This window comes from Chaetura pelagica, unplaced genomic scaffold (assembly GCF_000747805.2).
Source record: "Chaetura pelagica isolate M959 unplaced genomic scaffold, ChaPel_1.0 scaffold7, whole genome shotgun sequence".
Classification (NCBI taxonomy): domain Eukaryota; kingdom Metazoa; phylum Chordata; class Aves; order Apodiformes; family Apodidae; genus Chaetura; species Chaetura pelagica.
Genome location: NW_009953920.1, coordinates 3,712,751 through 3,732,550, shown reverse-complemented (window position 1 = coordinate 3,732,550; position 19,800 = coordinate 3,712,751). Strand labels below are relative to the sequence as shown.

The following is a 19,800-nucleotide window of genomic DNA, read 5'->3' as shown; positions in this document are numbered from 1 at the left end:
CAGAAAATGCCTGAGGAACATTTTCTGCATTCCACATCTCTACCTTCTGCAGTACCTCATGCCCCTAGGGCATGCTAGAAGACTCTCCACACTTGGGCTGCTGGAGTGCCTTTGTTCCCCATGACATATGCCAGCTCTCCTGCTTTCTTCCTTCCATTTCTCAGCCAAACCTGATGCTGCCTGGCTGTCTTAAGCTCTTAGATTTACCCTTGGAAGCCAAGCTCAACAGCACAAGGTATATGGCTCCAGCTCAGTTTGCAGTGTCATTCACCTACAGTGGTAGATGTAAGTACCTTCCTTGCTACCTTCTTATCTTCAAGCATAAAAAAATAAATCCTCTCCATACCCTTGCAGTGTTCTCCATCTGTTTGGCAGCCTGATGACAAAAGACTGACAGCTACAATCTTCCAGGAACTCTGGAATGAAAATCCCCACTCGTTACCAGAGTTCATGCCTTTTTCTCCTGCCCACTCTGCTTTTCCTAAATTCCTTGTCACAGATTCATACTGGGCCACACATCCACTCTGCACCTACAATGGCCAAACCTCCCATCTAGTAACAATTTGGGCAAGTAGTACCTAGACAGAAGAAAGATCATAACTGACTTGCCTGGAGGACTGAATTGGAACTGAACAACCAAAGAGGGATCAGTAACTGATTGGAGCAGGCTATGGAGTAAATCCAAAATTGCACTCATCAGCTATGATCGTGGTGGGAAAAAGGGGACTCCTTAGCTCAAAATACGCATAACTCTAAAGCAGTGTTTTTCCATATTTATTTCTTTCACATTAACATTTTCAATTTGTAGACCTGGGTATTGTTTTGAAAAATACTTTACAGGGTGACTGGTTTTAGCTTATATTGACTTGAAGAGTAACACATTGGCCACTACTCAGCTGATTATTTCAGGTGTTTTTTGCAAATACGTTTCCTTCTGAAGACAAACCTTTACTATAATTTCTTGATAGAGATGATACGATGTCCGTTCCACAGAATCAAGTCAGCTTGCTTTAGTAAATTTTTGATGATAGAAACTGTATGGCCATTAAAAGTATTTGCACCATTAAGGAGTTAAATATCAGGTAATACAAAAAGAAGGCTTTCTTAATAACAAGAGCTCTCTCTTCAATGGTGGCAAGAAAAAGCCAATGCCTTTCTACATTATTTCACTATTAGACACTCTCTGATGCCAAAGAAACCTGTTATGAAGCACTGAAATAAGTATTTCTTTAATAAATTTATCATCTATTAAAAATCTGTTGATCTTAGCATTATTATCCTAAAAAATAATATTTAACTATTAACTGTCTCTGAATCTGCCAACACTGTAGTAACTGAAGGATTACAGCCTTATCATAAGTGAGTTACAAAATTGCATACACAGCTTATGGGGTCCTGGGAAACCATGAAAATTCTATTCCTTTCATTCAATCCATTCTGTTCTCTCAGAAGATGTTCTATCCATAAATATGTAATAACTACTGGGTGGTAACACTGGAAAGGCACAAAAGCTGCATCAGAATAAACAACAACAAAAGATTAACAACAAAACAACCATCAAAAGCCATCAGCATTGAACACTTCACAGAATCATAGAATGGTTTGAGTTGGAAGGGACCTTAAAGATCATCTAGTTCCAACCCCCCTGCATGGGCAGGGACTAGACCAGGTTGCTCAAAGCCCCATCCAACCTGCCCTTGAACACTTCCAGGAAGGGGGCATCTACAACTTCCCTGGGAAATCTGTGCCAGTGTCTCACCACCCTTGCAGGAAAGAATTTCTTCCTAAATCTCCCCTCCTCCAATCTTTAATCCATTCCCCCTTGTCCTCTCACTACAAGCCCTTGTAAAAAGCCCCTCCCCAGCTTTCCCGTAGCCTCTCCAGGTACTGGAAGGCCACTATAAGGTCTCCCCAGAGCCTTCTCTTCTCCAGACTGAACAGCCCCAAATCCCTCAGCCTGTCCTCATAGGAGAGGTGCTCCAGCCCTTGGATCATTTTCAGTGACTGCAGAATCATTTTTTTTGCAGAATCTTTCTATCAACTACCCAATCATGGTCTTTTTTGTAAAAGCCAAAATATAGCACAGATGTTAGCATATTAGAATTGCTCATGACTTCTGCATGCAATATTTGGAAAGATGGATAAAACAGACTAAGATGATAATGTGAATCAACAGCCTGTTCAAAAGGAAACTCAGGGAGGCCAAGACAGCCAATAGGTCTTTGCTCAGCAAAGCAAAGATCTGGCATGAATTTGATTAACTGACTTCTATAAACATTTGTGAGAACTAGGACTGTACCACTGGAAAAAGAACTGTTCAAGCTCAAGGACAAAACTGAGACAAGAGCATAGCTTATAAAAGTTGACTGTGAGTTGTAGAATCATATTGGTTGAAAGGCACCTTGGGCAGGTGATCAAGTCCAAATACCTGCTCCAAGCATGTCCAGTTAGAGGAGGGTGCTCAGAACCTCACCTAGTCAAGATTTTGATGTATTTAGGGAAGAAGAGCCTGTAACATTTCTCAGCAAACTCATCCTGTATTTTACCACCCTCATGTTAAAAGATATTTTGCATGTATCAAATATTAATTTCTTATGTTCCAACTATAGTGAACTCTAACTCTGGCTTCTCCAAAATCTCCCATTAGGCAGTTGTGAGAAAATAAGTTATAGATAAGTTGCAATAAGCCGTATCTCTCCTTAGTCATCTCTCTTAGAGGCTCAACAAATCCAGTACCTTCAGGGTCTCCATGTGTGTCATGTACTCCTGCCTCCTGACCACCTCGGTGGCTCTCCGTTTGACTCAGTCCAGTCAGCTCTGCCTGCAGCTGGACCCAGTGCTACAGAAGTCGTGTCCCAGGTGCTGACCAGTAACCACTTCCCCCGACCTGCTGGCTTCGTGCTGAGCCAGTACAGCAGCCGGCTGCTTCTGCCACCAGGGTGCACTGCCAACTCACGTTCCGCTTGCTGCTCCCTGGCACCCCCTGCCCCCCAGGGCTGCTTACACACAGCTGCTGTATAGACAAGGTAGTCCAGCCTGCACAGTTGCCTGGGGTTACTCCGTTCCAGGTGCGTGGCTTTGTGTACGTTTAGGCTGAAGATTAAAATAATTTCTCATCGTCAGGACTGGAAAAAATGGCAGAACCACAGGATATAAATGTAATTGATTTCATACGGGGCTTTATCAGCTACTTCTTAGTAAATAACCTACTCAGTGAGTACTTTGATGTCAGCTAACAGATAAGATGTGGCACTCCTTAAATGCCTAGTAGATACCAGAAATCCACCTTAAATGGAATTTCATTAATGACTTAGTTCTTTGATATTTCAGTGGCATCAATCTGCCTACTTCAACAGGATAAAAGGAATTGCATAAGACTTTGATTGAAGCTGCTGAACTGTCCTTCCTAACACAGACATAATTAGTAACTCTGGCACCTGTTTGTTTGATGCTAATATACTGAATTTAACCACCAATCCAGGAGTTACTGCACTGACTGAAGGTTTTAATTAATACTTCCTGACTGTATTTTTTGACAGGCAATTATTCAACACATCCCACTACACAATTTTCACCACAGTCTTTTATTTCCTAAAACTTAAGATTAATAAAAAATGTTCCCTAGAAAAACCATGTGAACTTAACCTACTTGCACAAGTTTGAAAGTGACCCTTTGTTGTTCTACTTAAGTGAGTTTTTCTTTACAATGATAATGATTTCTAGTTCAGTTTCTTACAAGTCCTTACACTCAAAGCCCTCTGGCTAGAATTAATTTCCAACACTTTAAAGGAAGACTAAAAACCTGGTCTAGAGCTGAGGAGGATCCAAAATACAGCCTTCTTAAAGATACCCTTCCTAAGGTCTCTGGCATTCTAGTTCAGAGTGACATAGACATAAAAATCTGCTTATCAGTTATCTTACAAATTCAGCATCTTAGTAAAGATTGAGAACATCATTTGTTAAGAAACAAGACTTCTGCTGGGAATTCAGCATCTACAAAGTCTAAAATACCTGAAAACCAACATTATTTCAACAGCAGTATCAAGCTAAGCATTTACTATTTCTTTAATCTAGTAGGGGACTGTTGTCACCATGTCATGACTTGCATGACTATTTACAAACAAGAACAAGATTAGTGAAGAGAAACTGAAATTGGTTTGTCTCTTTTGCTGCCATTTGCACATGATGGTAAGAATGACATGTTTGGTTACCTTCTAGTCAATGACAGTCCTGAACTGAAGTGTAAGAGATTTCTAATTAAGACAGGTTTTGCAATGTTTATATGCCTGCAACATGCCATCTCCATCCTCCACAGTATCCCAAAAAGAAATAAAACCTGCTTACTGGCAGTTGACATAGATAAAAAGGTTTTCAGCTGTCTTTCAGTAACTCTTCAAACTCAGATACCTCCTCGATTTCTTTGAGCCATCTTGCACTCCATCTGAAATACCAGATCAGAACACTGCAATTTTTTGCAGCCATGTCTGCAGTTTTTGCCATGGTATAGGCAGTACTTGGTATTAAAAGTTTGAGGAGGAAGCAATACAAATAATTTCAAACTTCTGATTTTCCAACTGTTCGGGTTTTGAGCCTCCCTGCCATCTACTGTGTTGGCAAAGTTTTTACAACTCCCCCATAACATTTGTCACCCTTTATTTGTTGAATCTAATGCCCAGAGGGACTTTCAAGGAACATTAGCTGTCACATCACCCCCACCCCATATCACTCTTCTTTACAGTCACTATTATAAGTGAATGGTGGGCAAACAACAATGAAGAGACAGTAAGTTGAAATGTATTTTATTGCCAAGTAGCATTTAGGCAGACATAGTAATGGGTTTTTCAGATAACCAAAATGCACATTTCTTTCAGATAATCTCTACTGTAATTCTGAATCCCAGGAAGGTAGCAGGTAATCCATACTCTACATTTCCTGGGGAGTCCCTTTTTACTTGCTTCATTCTCCTTACAGCATTCACTTAAAATCACTTCAAATCCAGGAAATCATACCTCCTATTTCAAAATTTGAGAAAAAGGACATCTCAATCTTCCATTTAAATCTTTATTGTAGCACTGTGACATCTCAGCCTTCCAACTTTGGAACACCAAGACAAAGCTTGCAAACACATCCAAAGCACTGAACTTTCAACTTGTATTTATTTTGGGTTTTCAAAGAAAGTAATTTTATACCAGTAACTTCAAAAAATTAAGTCAAATATAAAACTTTCAACAAATGACTTAAGAATAAGTGTTTTAGAACAACTTTACTTCGCTCACTTCATTATGCGGCAGATATTGTACAAAATTGCCACAGAAACAGTGGTTTGAAGTCTACTTATGCATCTTACACATTTTTAGGTGAAATCCAAGCATTGAATACTCAGCGCACTTTTCACATGTTAAACAATATAGATAGGTAAGAGCACAGCCCAAATGCCAAACTATCTGCTTATTTTACACACAATTTTAAAAGCACTTCATGAAGTTGCATGAATTCCAGCTGATACAACAGTTCATTTCAAAAGATGCTTATTGCAATGTAATGTTTTTTCAAATAAATTTACAAGAAACAGTGTTATCCTTAGGGCTGTGAAGAATGACTAGCATATCGAAGCTTAACTCTCGGTTCCAGTGATGTCAATAGGGTTTTTGCCACTGACCTCACTGATGCAAAGATTTCTTTTATCCACTCATTTTTCTGTTGGATAAAAGGTGTAAAGGCCAGGTCAGATTTACAAAATAGGCACACATGCAATATGAAGATGTATTATCACAGATACCAAAGCTACAGCCTCCATATGAAAGTCACAGATACATTGCAGCAAAAGTAAAGCAGAACACTACTGTCAAACTTTGCTGAGTTCATTCTTAAGGTGATGTTACCGTGTTCTGGAAAAAAAGACAAGAATACATTCTTTTTTGGTATTACTTTCCTGGGTGAATGTATGGTACCATGTTTTTAATCAAATTATTAAAATGCTTTTCAAAATAAATGTTTCTGTACGTGTGACTTGCTTTGTAACTACAGATACACTCCAACAGCCATGATTTAGGCATGTTTAACACACAGATCTATAAAAGTGTTTTAATATTCGTGTAGTTAAGAGGTTTAGTGATGAGAATTATTGACTTCTCAGTATGAAGAGACTCAGTAAGAATTATTAGTCTGATACTGAGAAGCTGAAGATTACCTGGATTTTCTTATGAAAAAGCAGTGGCAGAATACTTGACTGTTGAATTGCATCTCGCCAAGGTCCACATTTTTATTTTAAAGCCACACATGATACAAATTCCAAAGAGCAGAGCTAAATATAATGCTATTAAAAACTTTCAAGTTTTACATTTCTAATCAAAGGTGCAAATGTGAAGTTTTAGCTATGCTCGTGTGAAACTGTGTGAAAAGCTTAATAGGCTTCATCTTCATTCTATTTATTATCAACTAAATCACACTGGTTTTCTGTAATGTCAGGTCTACCTGTGGTAAACCAACTGTGCATGCTCCAGTGTACGTGCCCCTGTCTACTCTCACTGGATGTGTGTGACAGCTCCTGTCCAGAATGTGCCTTTGCAGTATAACTATGTACTTTCTCCCTACCAGGTGTTAGTAGCTCGAAAACAGTGCTATATTAACACAGCTCTGAGTTTTAAAACCAGAACTAGCCTTTGTCTGACCACATTGAGCTGGCACTTGTCTGCAAGAACTGGAATAGATACACTCCTGACAATGAAGGGATTGAAGAAATATATTCCTGGAAAGATGCTGAGCAACTTATTTCTACAGCTGAACTTAGCAAAGCAGTACACCTTGTAGAATCAAACATAAACTTGCCTAAGAAATAAGGGCAATATAAGCTATGTTAATTTATTTTTAACTTATGTTCACAAAAAGTTAAACAACAAAGATAAAACCAGCATAAACCACTACATGCAAATTAAAAGCCTGAGCGTTGAGAATCCTTCTGGTAACTGTTTTATCTGAAGCAAATACCTTTTTCAAATGTTTAGAAACATATAACACTGATTTTTTTTTTAAATGTGAAATAATAAGCTCCTAAAAAAATAGGTAGTAACAGCATGCATTTTAATTTTCAAAACATTTTGGGGGACAGATATGTTCTGTAAGTTTGCTGCTCATGCTTTCATGTTTCCTAAGCTGCTCAAGATGAAATGTAGCCACAGAATGCTTCACAGCTAAGGCTCCAGGTTCTGTGATAACTGTAAGTGAATCTCAGCATGGATAATTGCTTTCAATTTTCTTGGCACCAAATCTCACACTACACCGTAGTGACCTGACTGAAGAATAAATCAACAACTGCTGACAAGTCTGCTGCTAGATCTCTTTCTTCGTTACACTGGGCCCCTTTTAGCTGCAGCCTCTGATGCTGCACAGGGAACTCGCCTCTAGTGCTGCATGTAGCCAGGCACAAGAAACTAAAACCGGAGTGCATCAGTGTCAGTGTTACTGAAGTTATTAATTCAACAAAGCTTATCTGCAAAAGTGGACAGATACTACTCAAATCCAGAGTTGTGCCACTTCTGATCAGATCTCTCCCAGAGAGCTATACGTCTGCCTTAACTCATCATCTGGAAACAATTCACTGTCTGTGAGACCACTGTGGTGTCTTTCACTGTTTAAATCACCATCCATCCCATTTTGTTTCTGGCAACCAAAGTTCAGACATATGGTCTGAGAAATTTTACAAATGTTGTTCCAAATTCATAACATAATTAAACCAAACTTCACACATCACCTTAAGCTTGCACAGTACAGAAAAAGATTATAAACCCCCAATAAAACCATGCAACCCCCCCAGAAGACCTAACATATCTAAATACAAATTAAACAAAATAAACCACCAAAATAATATATAACATCTGCTTTTGTTCAAGGACTGGAATAACACGTTACTAGTAATAGTTTTGTCATTATTTTGTTTTGCGTTTTTTTTGTTGTTGAGGTTTGGGTTTTTTTTGTTTCTTTTTTTACACATCAAATTTGAGATAAAGCAAAATGTCTTAATTCCCCACCTTCCCAAAATCTTGATTCTTCAGATACCAAAGGAAGTCTGTGCTCTTAATGGGCATTTAGTGTACATATTCATACTTAGACTAAATTCTATATTTCCTTCCAGAGTAACTCAATTTCTCAAATTTATCACATTAATACTGAAGTGATAAAATACGGAAACACTTCAATGTCATTCCCATTAGTGTTTTTTAACACAGATTATTTATGGTCCATTTTAAGCTGTGTTAGATTTGTCAAAATAAATCTCTCAGATTTATCATTGTTCTTACTACCCTCAAAAATATATTTGATTACCAGTTCCCTCACTTTAAAGGCATCAGTGAAAGCCTACATCATTCTGACAGCACATTAGATAAAAAGTTGCACCAAGCCCAGGTTTAGAAAGGCATACTACTGTTAGGTATTATGCAGTTAAATTAACTGCAAAAATGCATAACGTTTTGAAGAATCTCAATCAACTTAACCTTAGATGTTAAATAATGAATATGCTGAACAATGGATCATTTGACAGATAACCAAAAAGCTGCTCAAACAATAACTTAGTATCTTCACCTCTAAGCTTCTGTATCATAATCCTGTATCAAATACTTCAGTCCTGGACATCAAAGTAGTCAATCACTGGCTCTTCTTTTAATGGCTTGGATAAACCACTGTTTCCACTACTCCTGAAATTGTAAGAATATTAGATGTTACTCACACACATGAAAAACACAATACAGTGTAAACTGAAATCACCAACTCCCCTAATGTCTCAGTGTGCACATGCACGGGTAAGTGGCATGCATTTCTAAATTATGTAATCATAGAAGCACCCTTATAGATCCAGAAAGCCTTTGTTAACTGATTTTTTGAAAAATCATATACTTTATTAAATGAATGTACATATCAATGTGTGGCTGAATTGATACAATGTGTTTTGGGGTTTTGTCAGAAAACATAATTTACTGGCAATACTTACTATAAAAATGATACTGTACTGAAGACTAAACATTCAACATGCCTTTTTAAAAGAAAGACCAAAAAAACCCCAAACTGTTCTAGTGAGCTGATGATCAAATATGTTTGCTTTTTAAAGCAAGAGTAAAAAAAAAATAGACGGTAATACCAAATCCAAACACTTTCCATAAGGCAGTACCAGATCTTCCAGAACATTCTGTTGAATGAAGCACTTAAAATAAATCTCACTTATAGCACTTAAAAATAAATAGCTAGCACACCTTTTTTTTTAATTTTGCCACATAACCCCCTCTCGTTAAGAGTCACTGAAGACAGGAATCTCACACAAGTTAGTGAAATAAAGAGACCTTTTTTAAAATTCACATAGAGTTACACTGTAAGCAGTCATTCTAGACATGTGTTCTGCTCTGGATGCTTAGGTCTGAAACAATTTTCTTAGAACACTCTACTTTGCATTCCAGCAGCACCTTAAACACCCAATTACCGACCCTTTCTGCAAATGGTATTTCACAGGACATGACTGCAAATGCTAATCTGGAAATAACTTGGGGGAATAAAGTTCTGAAAGGTAAACCTGAACAAAAAATAAGCCACCCATTAATAAAAATTGTAACTACGAGATGACTGCAGGTATGTGAAGCTGGCAGGTCATACGAAATCAAGACTGTTCTTTTAGACTATTCATCAAGAAGTCTTATATATCCCATCTTCAGTTTTCACTGAGAATAATTGTACTTCACCTTTAGCCAACTGTGCAGTCATATCTACACAAGAAAAAAAGCATTTACTACGTCTCCAAACAGCACATTTTATGCCAGTAATGCACTACTCTTCTACACAGAAAATTTCAAGGTTACAAACATCCCAAAACCTCCAAACCAGCCATCTCTTCCCAACCATCCAATGTTTATTAAATAAAAAGGAAAAAAAGGTGCTTGGTATTTGTTATATTACAACTCCTATATCACATAGTCAAGCCTACATTTTCTTAGCACTTCATTTCAGGTTTACTTCTGTGGAAAGAAAATTTTAGTGCAGGCTGCAAAGCTCTGTATGGGCTGGGAATCAAGGAAACAGGGAGTATAAAGCTGAAGGTCAGAAACACTCTTCTCAGGTAACTCAGCACAAAGTTGAAGAATACTGTTTAAAAATCAAATTCCTTACTTATCTGTTTGTTTGTAATGAGGAATAGGAGGTGGAGGCCTGCTCTGCATTTCTTTATCTAGCACGGAAGTTAAGGTACTGCTTGGACAAATGGATTTCCCTCTAGAGAACAACAACAACAAAAGGTTATTTTACTCAGTAAGAAATCATATTAAGAAGTTAGGGCAAAAGAATTACATTTTTAAGTAGCAGTTCTGGTGTCATAGTTCATACTTGTATACTTCAATCATCTATTAAAATATTTAATTCTCCAACCATGAAGACCAATAGTGTGCAGAGTCCATTTTCATTACCAAGAACAAGACGTCCAGAATTTTGTATGTCTCTTGGTCACTGTCTATAGAAGATGCAGAAGCAGCTTACTAGATTTGAGTGTTATGCCCAGATTCCTTCCTTTCTCTATGTCAAGTGCACAACATGGTCAACTGTTAAAATACCAAAAATGCAATACTTGCATACTAGGGCAACACATGTATGTTCTTCAACAGAGAGATGCAAGATCAGAAGCAATGACTGAATAGCTTAACCTGGCATAATGTGAACACAATTTGCTGCATCTTCCCATGTTACCTAATGTTTTGGAAACATGTTCTTAAACTCCACTGGTAAGTCATGTTAAACTTGAGAAATCACTCTACACTCAAAATAGCCTTGCTAAGCAGCACTCTCCCAGGAACAATGCAGCAATACAGCCTCCTCCTTGTCAGCTAGCCCACATGAACAAGATCAGAAAAATAACATAATGGATTAGGAGGAGAAAAAAAAAAAAAATCAGCTCCTCCTGCCCTTCTCACTAGTTACCATTTATTATGTGATCACAACCACAACATAAAGCATCCTGTTTGTGCTTGTCCCATCTGCAATGCAAGGACCACCCAGTGGTTGTGAGGCAGGGCAGCATTTTCTCCCAAAAAGGAGAACAGTGTACTTCAGCATGTATATTTATATGCTTTAGGCATATATTAGCTGTGAATCACACTCAACTTCAGTATGGCAGTCCATGCCCAAACACTGCACTGGCTGGAGAAAGAGGAAGGATATTAAACAAAACAAACACAAGCAAAAACCAAAAAACCCCAACAAACAACAAACTAACCACACCCAAAAAGAAAAACAATAGAAAAATTGTTCCCCAAAGGTATTCAATTAATAAGAAAACCCACAACTAAATAATTACCAAATTCACAGTATCTGCAATATGCTGTGGAGATGTCTTAAACTTTCCTAAAAATTTGTAAGCCACGTTCAAGAGTGAGTGTGCTTTATTTTAACTTCCAGTCAATGTTAAGATTTAAATGTAAGACTGAAAAACCTTCCACTGTCAGCATCTTTTCCATTGACAGTTTCTCTTTCATCTTCTCTGGGGAATAATAAGCTGACTAATTAAAATCTGTAAATCTTGTCAGGGTAATTTCATAGAATCATAGAATATTAAGGTTGGAAAAGACATTTAAGATCATCAAGTCCAACCTTTAACTCTCCTCTACCATGTTCACCCAAAAACCATATCCCCAAGCACCATATCTACACAACTTTAAAACACACCAAGGGATGGTGAGTCAACCACCTCCCTGCGCAGCATGTTCCAGTGCCTGATGACCTTGTCAGAGAAAACATTTTTCCTTATGTCCGACCTAAACCTCTCCTGGTGCAGCTTCAGGCCATTCCCTCTTGTCCTATCACTATTTATTTGTGAGAAAAGACCTGCACCTACCTCTCTACAATGTCCTTTCAGGCAGTTGTAGAGGGTGATAAGGTCTCTCCTCAGCCTCCTTTTATACTAAATAGCCCCAGTTCCCTCAGCTGCTCATCGTAAGACTTGTTCTCTAGGTCTTTCACCAGCCTAGTTGCTCTGCTCTACACTCACTGCAGCACCTCCATATTTTTCTTGTACTGAGGTGCCCAAAACTTAACACAGTACACAGTACTTGAGGTGGTCGTACCTTTCTTGCACTTTTTTCTAAACCCATGCTACTGACATTTTAAGCCTAAACTTCACCTGATACACTAAAATGGATTGCTTCCCCATTTGCATCTGAATGACTTATATTGGATATTAGGAAAAATTTCTTCACTTAAAGGGTTGCCAAGCACTGGAAGAGGCTGCCCACAGAAACGGTTGAGTCACCATCCATGTAGGTATTGAAAAGTAATGTAGATATGGTGCATAGGGACATGGTTTAGTGGTAGAACTGGGTGGTGTTACGTCTAAGGACTCAAAGATCTTAAGGGTTTTTTCAAACCTAAATGATTCTGTGATTCTATATAAATTACTAAATAATGTTTCCTCATTTTTTATTAATTCTCTAGACCATGACATTCTCTGTGTTTATTTATCACATTAAATTCCTACTTTCAAGTTCATCTTGTTCCTTTCAAAATTACATGCTGAATAGCAAAAAATGCTGTGAAACAATGGCAGCAGTATATTGTTATAATTCTAAAAACATGCAAGTCTTGAGTTCCATGCTTTGACAGATAATTAATATTTTTCCCTACCTTCCTTAGAGTTCTAAGCAGTAGATGGTACACAGATGAATACCATTTCTACTTTAAAAAAAGTATGTTTCTTATTTCCATCATATTTGTCTTATTTCTATAATTTCTTGTTTCCATCTGTTATGAAAATATAATGGCCAATTCCTGTGATATTGTGGCAACAGATTAAAAACTCCACAACGTTTTCAAGGTAAGTTACAAGTACACTAAAATATTAAGTGATGATCCCTGAGCCCATTTCAGTTTTGTACTGAGTATTGACCATTTGTTCAAACGAAATCTTCGAAACTGCAGAATCCTGCAAAAATAGGTCACCAAATCAAAAAGTGTTCCCAAATCCCCCACACTGAAAGTGTTCATCATTTGGAGAAAAAAAAAAAAAAAGTTACTTGCCACTGACCATAATTTTTTCAAAATCATATTAAGTTTTTATTTACATTCTAACAGCAAGTATATTTGTCCTATCAACTAAGAACAAGTAATTTTCCCCATCTTGTATAAAACAGGGAAAAACTCCTCCTCTCCTTTAACTCCAAACCTGGCACATAAAATCAAATGCTCACACTTTAATTTCAGTTGCCTCTCAACTGTAGAGCTCTACTTGAAAAACTAAACAAGGACAAAGGTAGATGGGAGAATATTTTTTGTCTTCTTTCATTTTTATAGTGTGATGCAAAAACACGGAAACCAAATTTACTGGAGGTAAACAGGAAAAAAAAAAAAAAAGGCTTAGAAAGGCCTTTACCAAGTAAAGTATCTGTCTTTACTCCAAAACATTAGGCTACATCTCATTTGTGTAGCAAAAAAGGAAAATAGATGAGAGTTCTGGAATGCAGGAAAATGTAACATTTGAAAGAATACATGTGCATTTATTTCTACAATTAGCTAAAGAAATCTTACTAGAAAACAGAATGTTCCCACATTCCAAGGGCAGCTCTGCTCTGCACTGAAATGTTCCCAAGATGCAGAGGGTTAATATATCAAACCTTAAAAAATGAGAAGAGATCAAAGCATTGTGGATAGTTAAGAGGAGATACTGGAACTAAACCTGCTTTGGTCACCATCAAGGTCTAAGCCCTGTTTTTGCTTTGACTAGATTCATTGTCCCTCAAAAAAAAAAAAGACCAAGATATATACACAGGCTGTCCAGCCTGACAAAAAATGTCAACTCACACTCAAGTAAAACGTACACCACTTCCTGGGTACCTTGGTAACACATGGAGCAATACTAGACTGGCTCAAATCTCCCCAAAATTCTGTGAACATTTCTATTCATCGGTTTTAAAAAAAACAACACCACACCAACCAACCAAAACAGCCAACCATATCAAGTTCATCTGGAAGAAAATCAAATAACTGAATTAAACTAAATAGGTGTACAACGGAAATAAGATCCCTTGACTAATTAATTACCAGAAAGAAGAAAGCAAGCAGATCCTCCCTTCCTGATAATGCAAATCACAGTTATCTATTATCAGTTGTAATAGGACTGTGGAGATGAATCCAAAAGGCTCTGCAAGTACTCTGGACATTTTGATATTAAAGTTGTCATTCTTCATTCTATTAACTTATTCTCAAAGCAAAGAAAAAAGACAACTGCCTGCTCTGAGTGAAAAAGATGAAATGAGAATTTTTTAGCAGCACTCCAGGGAAAAAGAAAACATCAATAGCTATCTGCCGACTATAAGGTACTGTTAATGCTGATAGGATGGCCTGTTGTATAGAACTGAACTGTGGAAATCAGGACTCAAACTAACCTTCTCCTTAAAGAGTGGTCAATTTTCACAACTCCAGGATGGATCAATATTGCTCTGCTTTGGTATGAGCTACTACAAAATCCTTTGCCCACTAATCTGTCCAGGACTGACTGCATGTAGCCTTGCAATAATGATCCATCAGGTTTGAGACAGAGCAGATTATCCTGAGAAGTGTCTCCAAAAGCTGATAATTTGGGTGGAATAATGAGGTAAGTGGCTCTCAAACAATCTTCTTATCTAGAATGAACATATTCTGTGTCATAAGCTGTCAAGAGGAAACATACTATTCTCAGGGCAAACCACATCAAGATTGAAGGAAAAATACTGAGAGATGCAGAAGTTTATGTAGCTCCTTTCCGGAGCAGGGTTGCTGTTAAAATCAACTTGGCTGTAGCACTATTTGTGCTTAAACTGCTCAAAAAGCCTCAGAGGTTAGAGGTGTTGAGATGGAGACACTGGAAAAGGCCTTCCTGATTGCAAAGGGATTGAGTAGCAAGTTTAGCTTTTTCCTCATGGCCGAGGAGAAAATTCTTAGAAAGAATAAAAAAGTCCTTAAAGCAAAAGAGTTCCTTCAGGGAGTCTTCTGAACTTCTGTTAAATTGGAAGTGAAGTTATTACAGACAAAAAAGACTGTGAAGACAGTTAATTTTTTACGTAAAATGAATTTGCACCTTGACATCAAGGTACTGAAACGTATCCATTTAAAGAGACCAAAGAATAATTCTATTTCCTCAGAGCATATAATTTCTTTTCAACCCTGCCACTGAGATGTAAAGTTTTTGCCTCCTGTGATACAACTGCCATGATTTGATTAAGGGCGCTCCATATAGTTTCAGGGGTTTTAATTTCATAGACTTATCCCAGAATCATATAATAGTCTGAGTTGGAAGGCATCTAAAGATCACCTAATTCCAATCCCCCTGCATGGGCAGGGACACTTCCCACTAGACCAGACTGCACAGAGTCCCATTCAACCTGCCTTGAATACTCCCAGGGATGGGGCTTCCACAACTTCCACTGGACAAACTGTTCCAGTGTCTCACCACCCTCAAAGAAAGAATTTCTTCCTAATGTCTAACCTAAATCTCCCCTCTTCCAGTTTTGATGCATCACCTCGTCCTCTCAGTACAAGCCCTTGTAAAAAGCCCCTCCCCAGCTTTCCTGTAGCCCCTTCAGGTACTGGAAGGCCACTAAGAGGTCTCCTCAGAGCCTTCTCTTCTCCTGGCTGAACAGGCCCAATTCTCTCAGCCTGCCCTCACAGGAGAGGTGCTCCAGCCCTCGGATCATCTTTGTGGCCATTCCTTGGACTTTCTCCATGATCTACATGCCCTTCATCTGCTGGGAGCTTCAGAATTGGATGCAGTACTCCAGATGGGGTCTCAAAAGAGCAGAGTAGAGGGGGAGAATCACCTCCCTTGACCTACTGGCCAGGCTTCTGTTGATGCAGCCCAGGACACAGTTGGCTTTCTGGGCTGCAAGCACACATTGCTGGCTCATGTTGAGCTTCTTGTCCACCATCACTCCCAAGTCCTTCTCTTCTGGACTGTTTTTGATCCACTCACCAACCAGCCTGTATTTTTGCTTGGGATTGCCCTGACCCATGTGCAGGACCTTGCACTTGGCCAGGTTGAACATCATGCAGTTTGCACAAGCCCTCCTCTCCAGCCTGTCAAGGTCCCTCTGGATGGCCTCCCTTCCCTCCAGCATGTCAACCTCACCACACACTTTGGTGTCATCAGCAATGTTGCTGAGGGTGCACTCATTGCCACTGTCCAAATCACTGACAAAGATGTTAAACAGCACTGGTCCAAGTACCAGCACTTGGGGAACAGCACTTGTCACAAGCATTGGTACTTGGACCCATGATAGCTATCTTAAAATTGTTTCATGGAAACTGACAGGGGTATCAAAGTGGTGTTCCATCTCTCTTGGAAGAAATCAACATTGTAGCTGAACTACCCACCCACCCACAGGCACAGAAACAGTAGCACTCCAGTAGAACAGAAGGTGACAATTTTTGTAACTGCTGTCAGTATCTGACAACCAGATGTTTTTAACTGCGAAGAACCACAATTTGATGGTGCTAAACTAAAAACACTGTTTAGCCAGCAGCAGAATCAAGGAGGCCCTGATATCTGATTTAGAAAGCTTTCCCATACTACGTGTCCAGTGCAATCACCTTGCTTTTGCCCCAGCTATAACCCTCTCATTTCCTTCTATAATACGAACTTCTGTGGGTCTTCTCCAAATATTTTCAGTTTTGCTTAAAAATCTCTTCAATTTGCAGTAATTTCAGCTCCCTCTTTGCTCATTAACTAAAGAGGGAGTTTACTATGGCAGGTTCAGAAAGATGGAGAACAAACAAATTCCAATACCAGATTTTTTCAAAGAAAGTGCCAATTTAGGTATGACTTCCCAACCCAGTGATTAATTTAATAAAATTTTATGACATTTATTATCTTTGATATTTCTATCAAATTTAGCTGGTGGTAAAAAGACAAAAAAAATACTGCTAAGATGAAACATCGTTGCAAAATCTTTTCTTAGCTTTTTTATTTCTAATTGGACTTTCTTCTCTGAAGATTTACTTGAGTAGTGGAAATTATCAATTTAAAAACTGGTTTAAAAAAAAAATTCCACTGGAAGTTACTCCATGTTGCAAAGTGCACTGTAAATAAACTCATTTGAGTGCTAAAAACATCAAATTATTTAAGCCATAGTCAATAAATTTGAAAGCAATAATGAATTACGTACTTCACTGCAGTGATAACAACATTACGCTTTGGTTCGTTGTCATAGCTCACACTTTCAATGCCATAAACCTGAGCTAATTCATGGATGATCCTGCGGTGATCTCTGTTCATTGGTGGGTAACAATGGCTCTTCTTTGTATGCTTGCCCTGAATTCAAGAGAAAAGGGGAAAAAAAAAAAAAGGTGAGGTTTTCCTTCAGGGGCACCAAAGAGGAGGAGAAAAGAAAAAAGAAAGTGCTTCTACCTCTAAAAATTAGTACCACAAATTACTCACACTGCAGTAATGACAGAAAACCCATCTAAAAATGCCTATTTATTGCCCAAAAATTCAAGTATGTGTCCTCTACTGTTTGCATCACCTCAAAGCATACATACACAATACATGTATCTTTTAAGTCTGAAACAGAAATGCTGAATTTATCCATTCTACTTATGTCCCAAAAAAGCAATCTAAAATAACTTTTCCTGAATTTTTATTTTTCAGAATGATCTGCTGATTTTGAATCAGATCTGTTTTTATTTTTCAGACTGGTTTTGCAATACACATACTGCAGACAACTATGAGGGTGTGAGATTTACTTATCACTTCCCTCTACAGAAGAAGCTATTTATCTGCAAAATTTGCCATACAATTACATCAAAAGACATTTTATTAAATAAAAAATGTAGTTCTAATTTCAGTTAACAAAGACTTGATTCAACAAATACTTGATTCAACACTGATTGCTATATAAACAGTAGAAGAACAAACACAAAAGCAGGACCCCATAAGCCCTGTCCTAACAAGCTGGGTGACTCTGTAACAGCAAATGCAGTTGAAACACTCAGTACTTCAGTCAGCTTCAGGGGCTCAAGACACTTCTTCAGCTTTTGCCTTGGTTGTCATAAATGGCCTTTGAGTTTTCAGACCCAAAGGGTCCAAAGGGAAGACAAGCTACTAGTAGTAGAGTAAGAGTCGGGGATTTTGAGAGAAATCCAACCTAACCAAGGTTTCTGAGACTGCAGGCCGCACATTTAAGAGCACTGAGAGATCAGCACAACATCCCACACTATCATCTCTGAAAGACTGTACAGAATGGGGTGGAAACCCAATGACTAGAGAAAGGTAATTGATGCAACTGTGCAAAAAACAAAAAAAAATGTAAAAAGAAAGAAAAGCAACCTAAGAACTACGGACTTGAACAGCTACACTTCTGAGTCTGTGGAACAATCATAGAGCACGTGCTTTCAGAAGCACTTGAAGGAGAAGGTCCTTGAGAGTAGTCAATGTGGATTTACAAAAGGTCAGTCACCTAAATTAATGTAAAGATGACTACATATAATAGAGCAAGATACATATCAGAGGTACATTGTACCTACCCTGTAAATAGAAGGTTAATATCTGTCTTCTCTTAGCTTGTAAAATAGTTATGAACAGTAACTGGACTAGAAACTGCGGTCAGTAATTTTGTAAAATCTTCAGGGTAATCACATGCTCTCAGGATATAAACTTTAGTTAGAAATAAACAGTAATAAAACTCCCACCTATTACAAAACTTTCAGCATACAGAAAAGCATTTGAAAACTCTACAGATTCTATACCTACTTATGACGACTAGTATCACTTCCTTAAAGAAGTAGTGATGGATCTATGCTCAGAAAGACATCAGAATTTCTGCCTGTATGCAGACAGAGCTGGATGACATCAACGTTTCTTGTCTTGCCTGCTTACATGTGTCAATGGTGACAACCCTGCTGTGCTAGATGAGTACATACTGACGAGTCTAAGGAAACAGATGTTCATGAGGCAAGCAAAGTCATAGAATGATACAGCTGAACCATATATCTGCTAAAACTTTTAAGTATCCTTTTTATTACTCATTTATTCAGTTAAGCTGAAGTTGGTATCTTCAAAGACACAGTGCAAAAAAGAAAAAAAGTCAAAGTGAATCATGTAAACTTAAGTAATAGTAACTAGTATGAAAGATATACTAATATATAGGCAGAACTACCTAAATGCTTGACAGACTCGAATGCAAAATACTTTCAATACAAGTAAGTAAAGCTTTACATCTAGAAACAAAAGAAAATAAGCCACATCTTTAGTCAGAAAGGATCTAGAAGTAAAGACAAACAACTGAACAAAGATTCAAGCATAATGAGGACTTGGGGATCATGGCAAAACAACAAATGAAAACTATCTCCTTGCATGATGCCATGTCAAACATTAATCCAATCTTTGGCTACATAAAAAGGGGGAGTTAACTTGGTCACTGATAACACTTGCCAGGCAGAGACATGCCCAAGACAACATAAACATCTGTGAGTTGCAAGATGAAACATGATTCTTACAAAGGAGAAAAGAAAGCCTTGAGACTTCCAGAAATAAAAAGGTACAGTAAGAAGAATTGAGTAGATGAGCAGTTTAACATTACAGTACAAGGAACATGCTCCCTTTTACATCATCCATGCCACCATTTTGAAGGAAAAGAAAGTCAGAACATGGCCTCGACACATGCTGTCACTCCTATCTTCAAGACAGGCAAAGGGGACACACAGAGCTACAGGATGGTCAGCTTCACCTCAATCTCTGGGAAATGGATGGAGCAGCTCATCGTGGAACCCACCTCCAGATACAGGAAGGACAAGAAACTCCTCAGGAGT

At 38.1% G+C, this 19,800-nt stretch overlaps 1 protein-coding gene across 1 annotated transcript in view; it reads right to left on the bottom strand.

The window, feature by feature from the left end:
* Positions 1 to 8,603: 8,603 nt before the first annotated feature.
* NFX1 (nuclear transcription factor, X-box binding 1) overlaps positions 8,604 to 19,800 on the bottom strand; it is a 59,220-nt gene continuing 48,023 nt past the window's right edge. The window contains exons 22-24 of the mRNA XM_010001552.1: positions 17,160 to 17,305; positions 10,150 to 10,251; positions 8,604 to 8,693 (exon numbers count right to left, since the gene is read on the bottom strand). Coding sequence (XP_009999854.1) covers positions 8,618 to 8,693; positions 10,150 to 10,251; positions 17,160 to 17,305 — 324 coding nt within the window. The 3' untranslated portion in view covers positions 8,604 to 8,617. The remainder of the gene's footprint in view (positions 8,694 to 10,149; positions 10,252 to 17,159; positions 17,306 to 19,800) is intronic.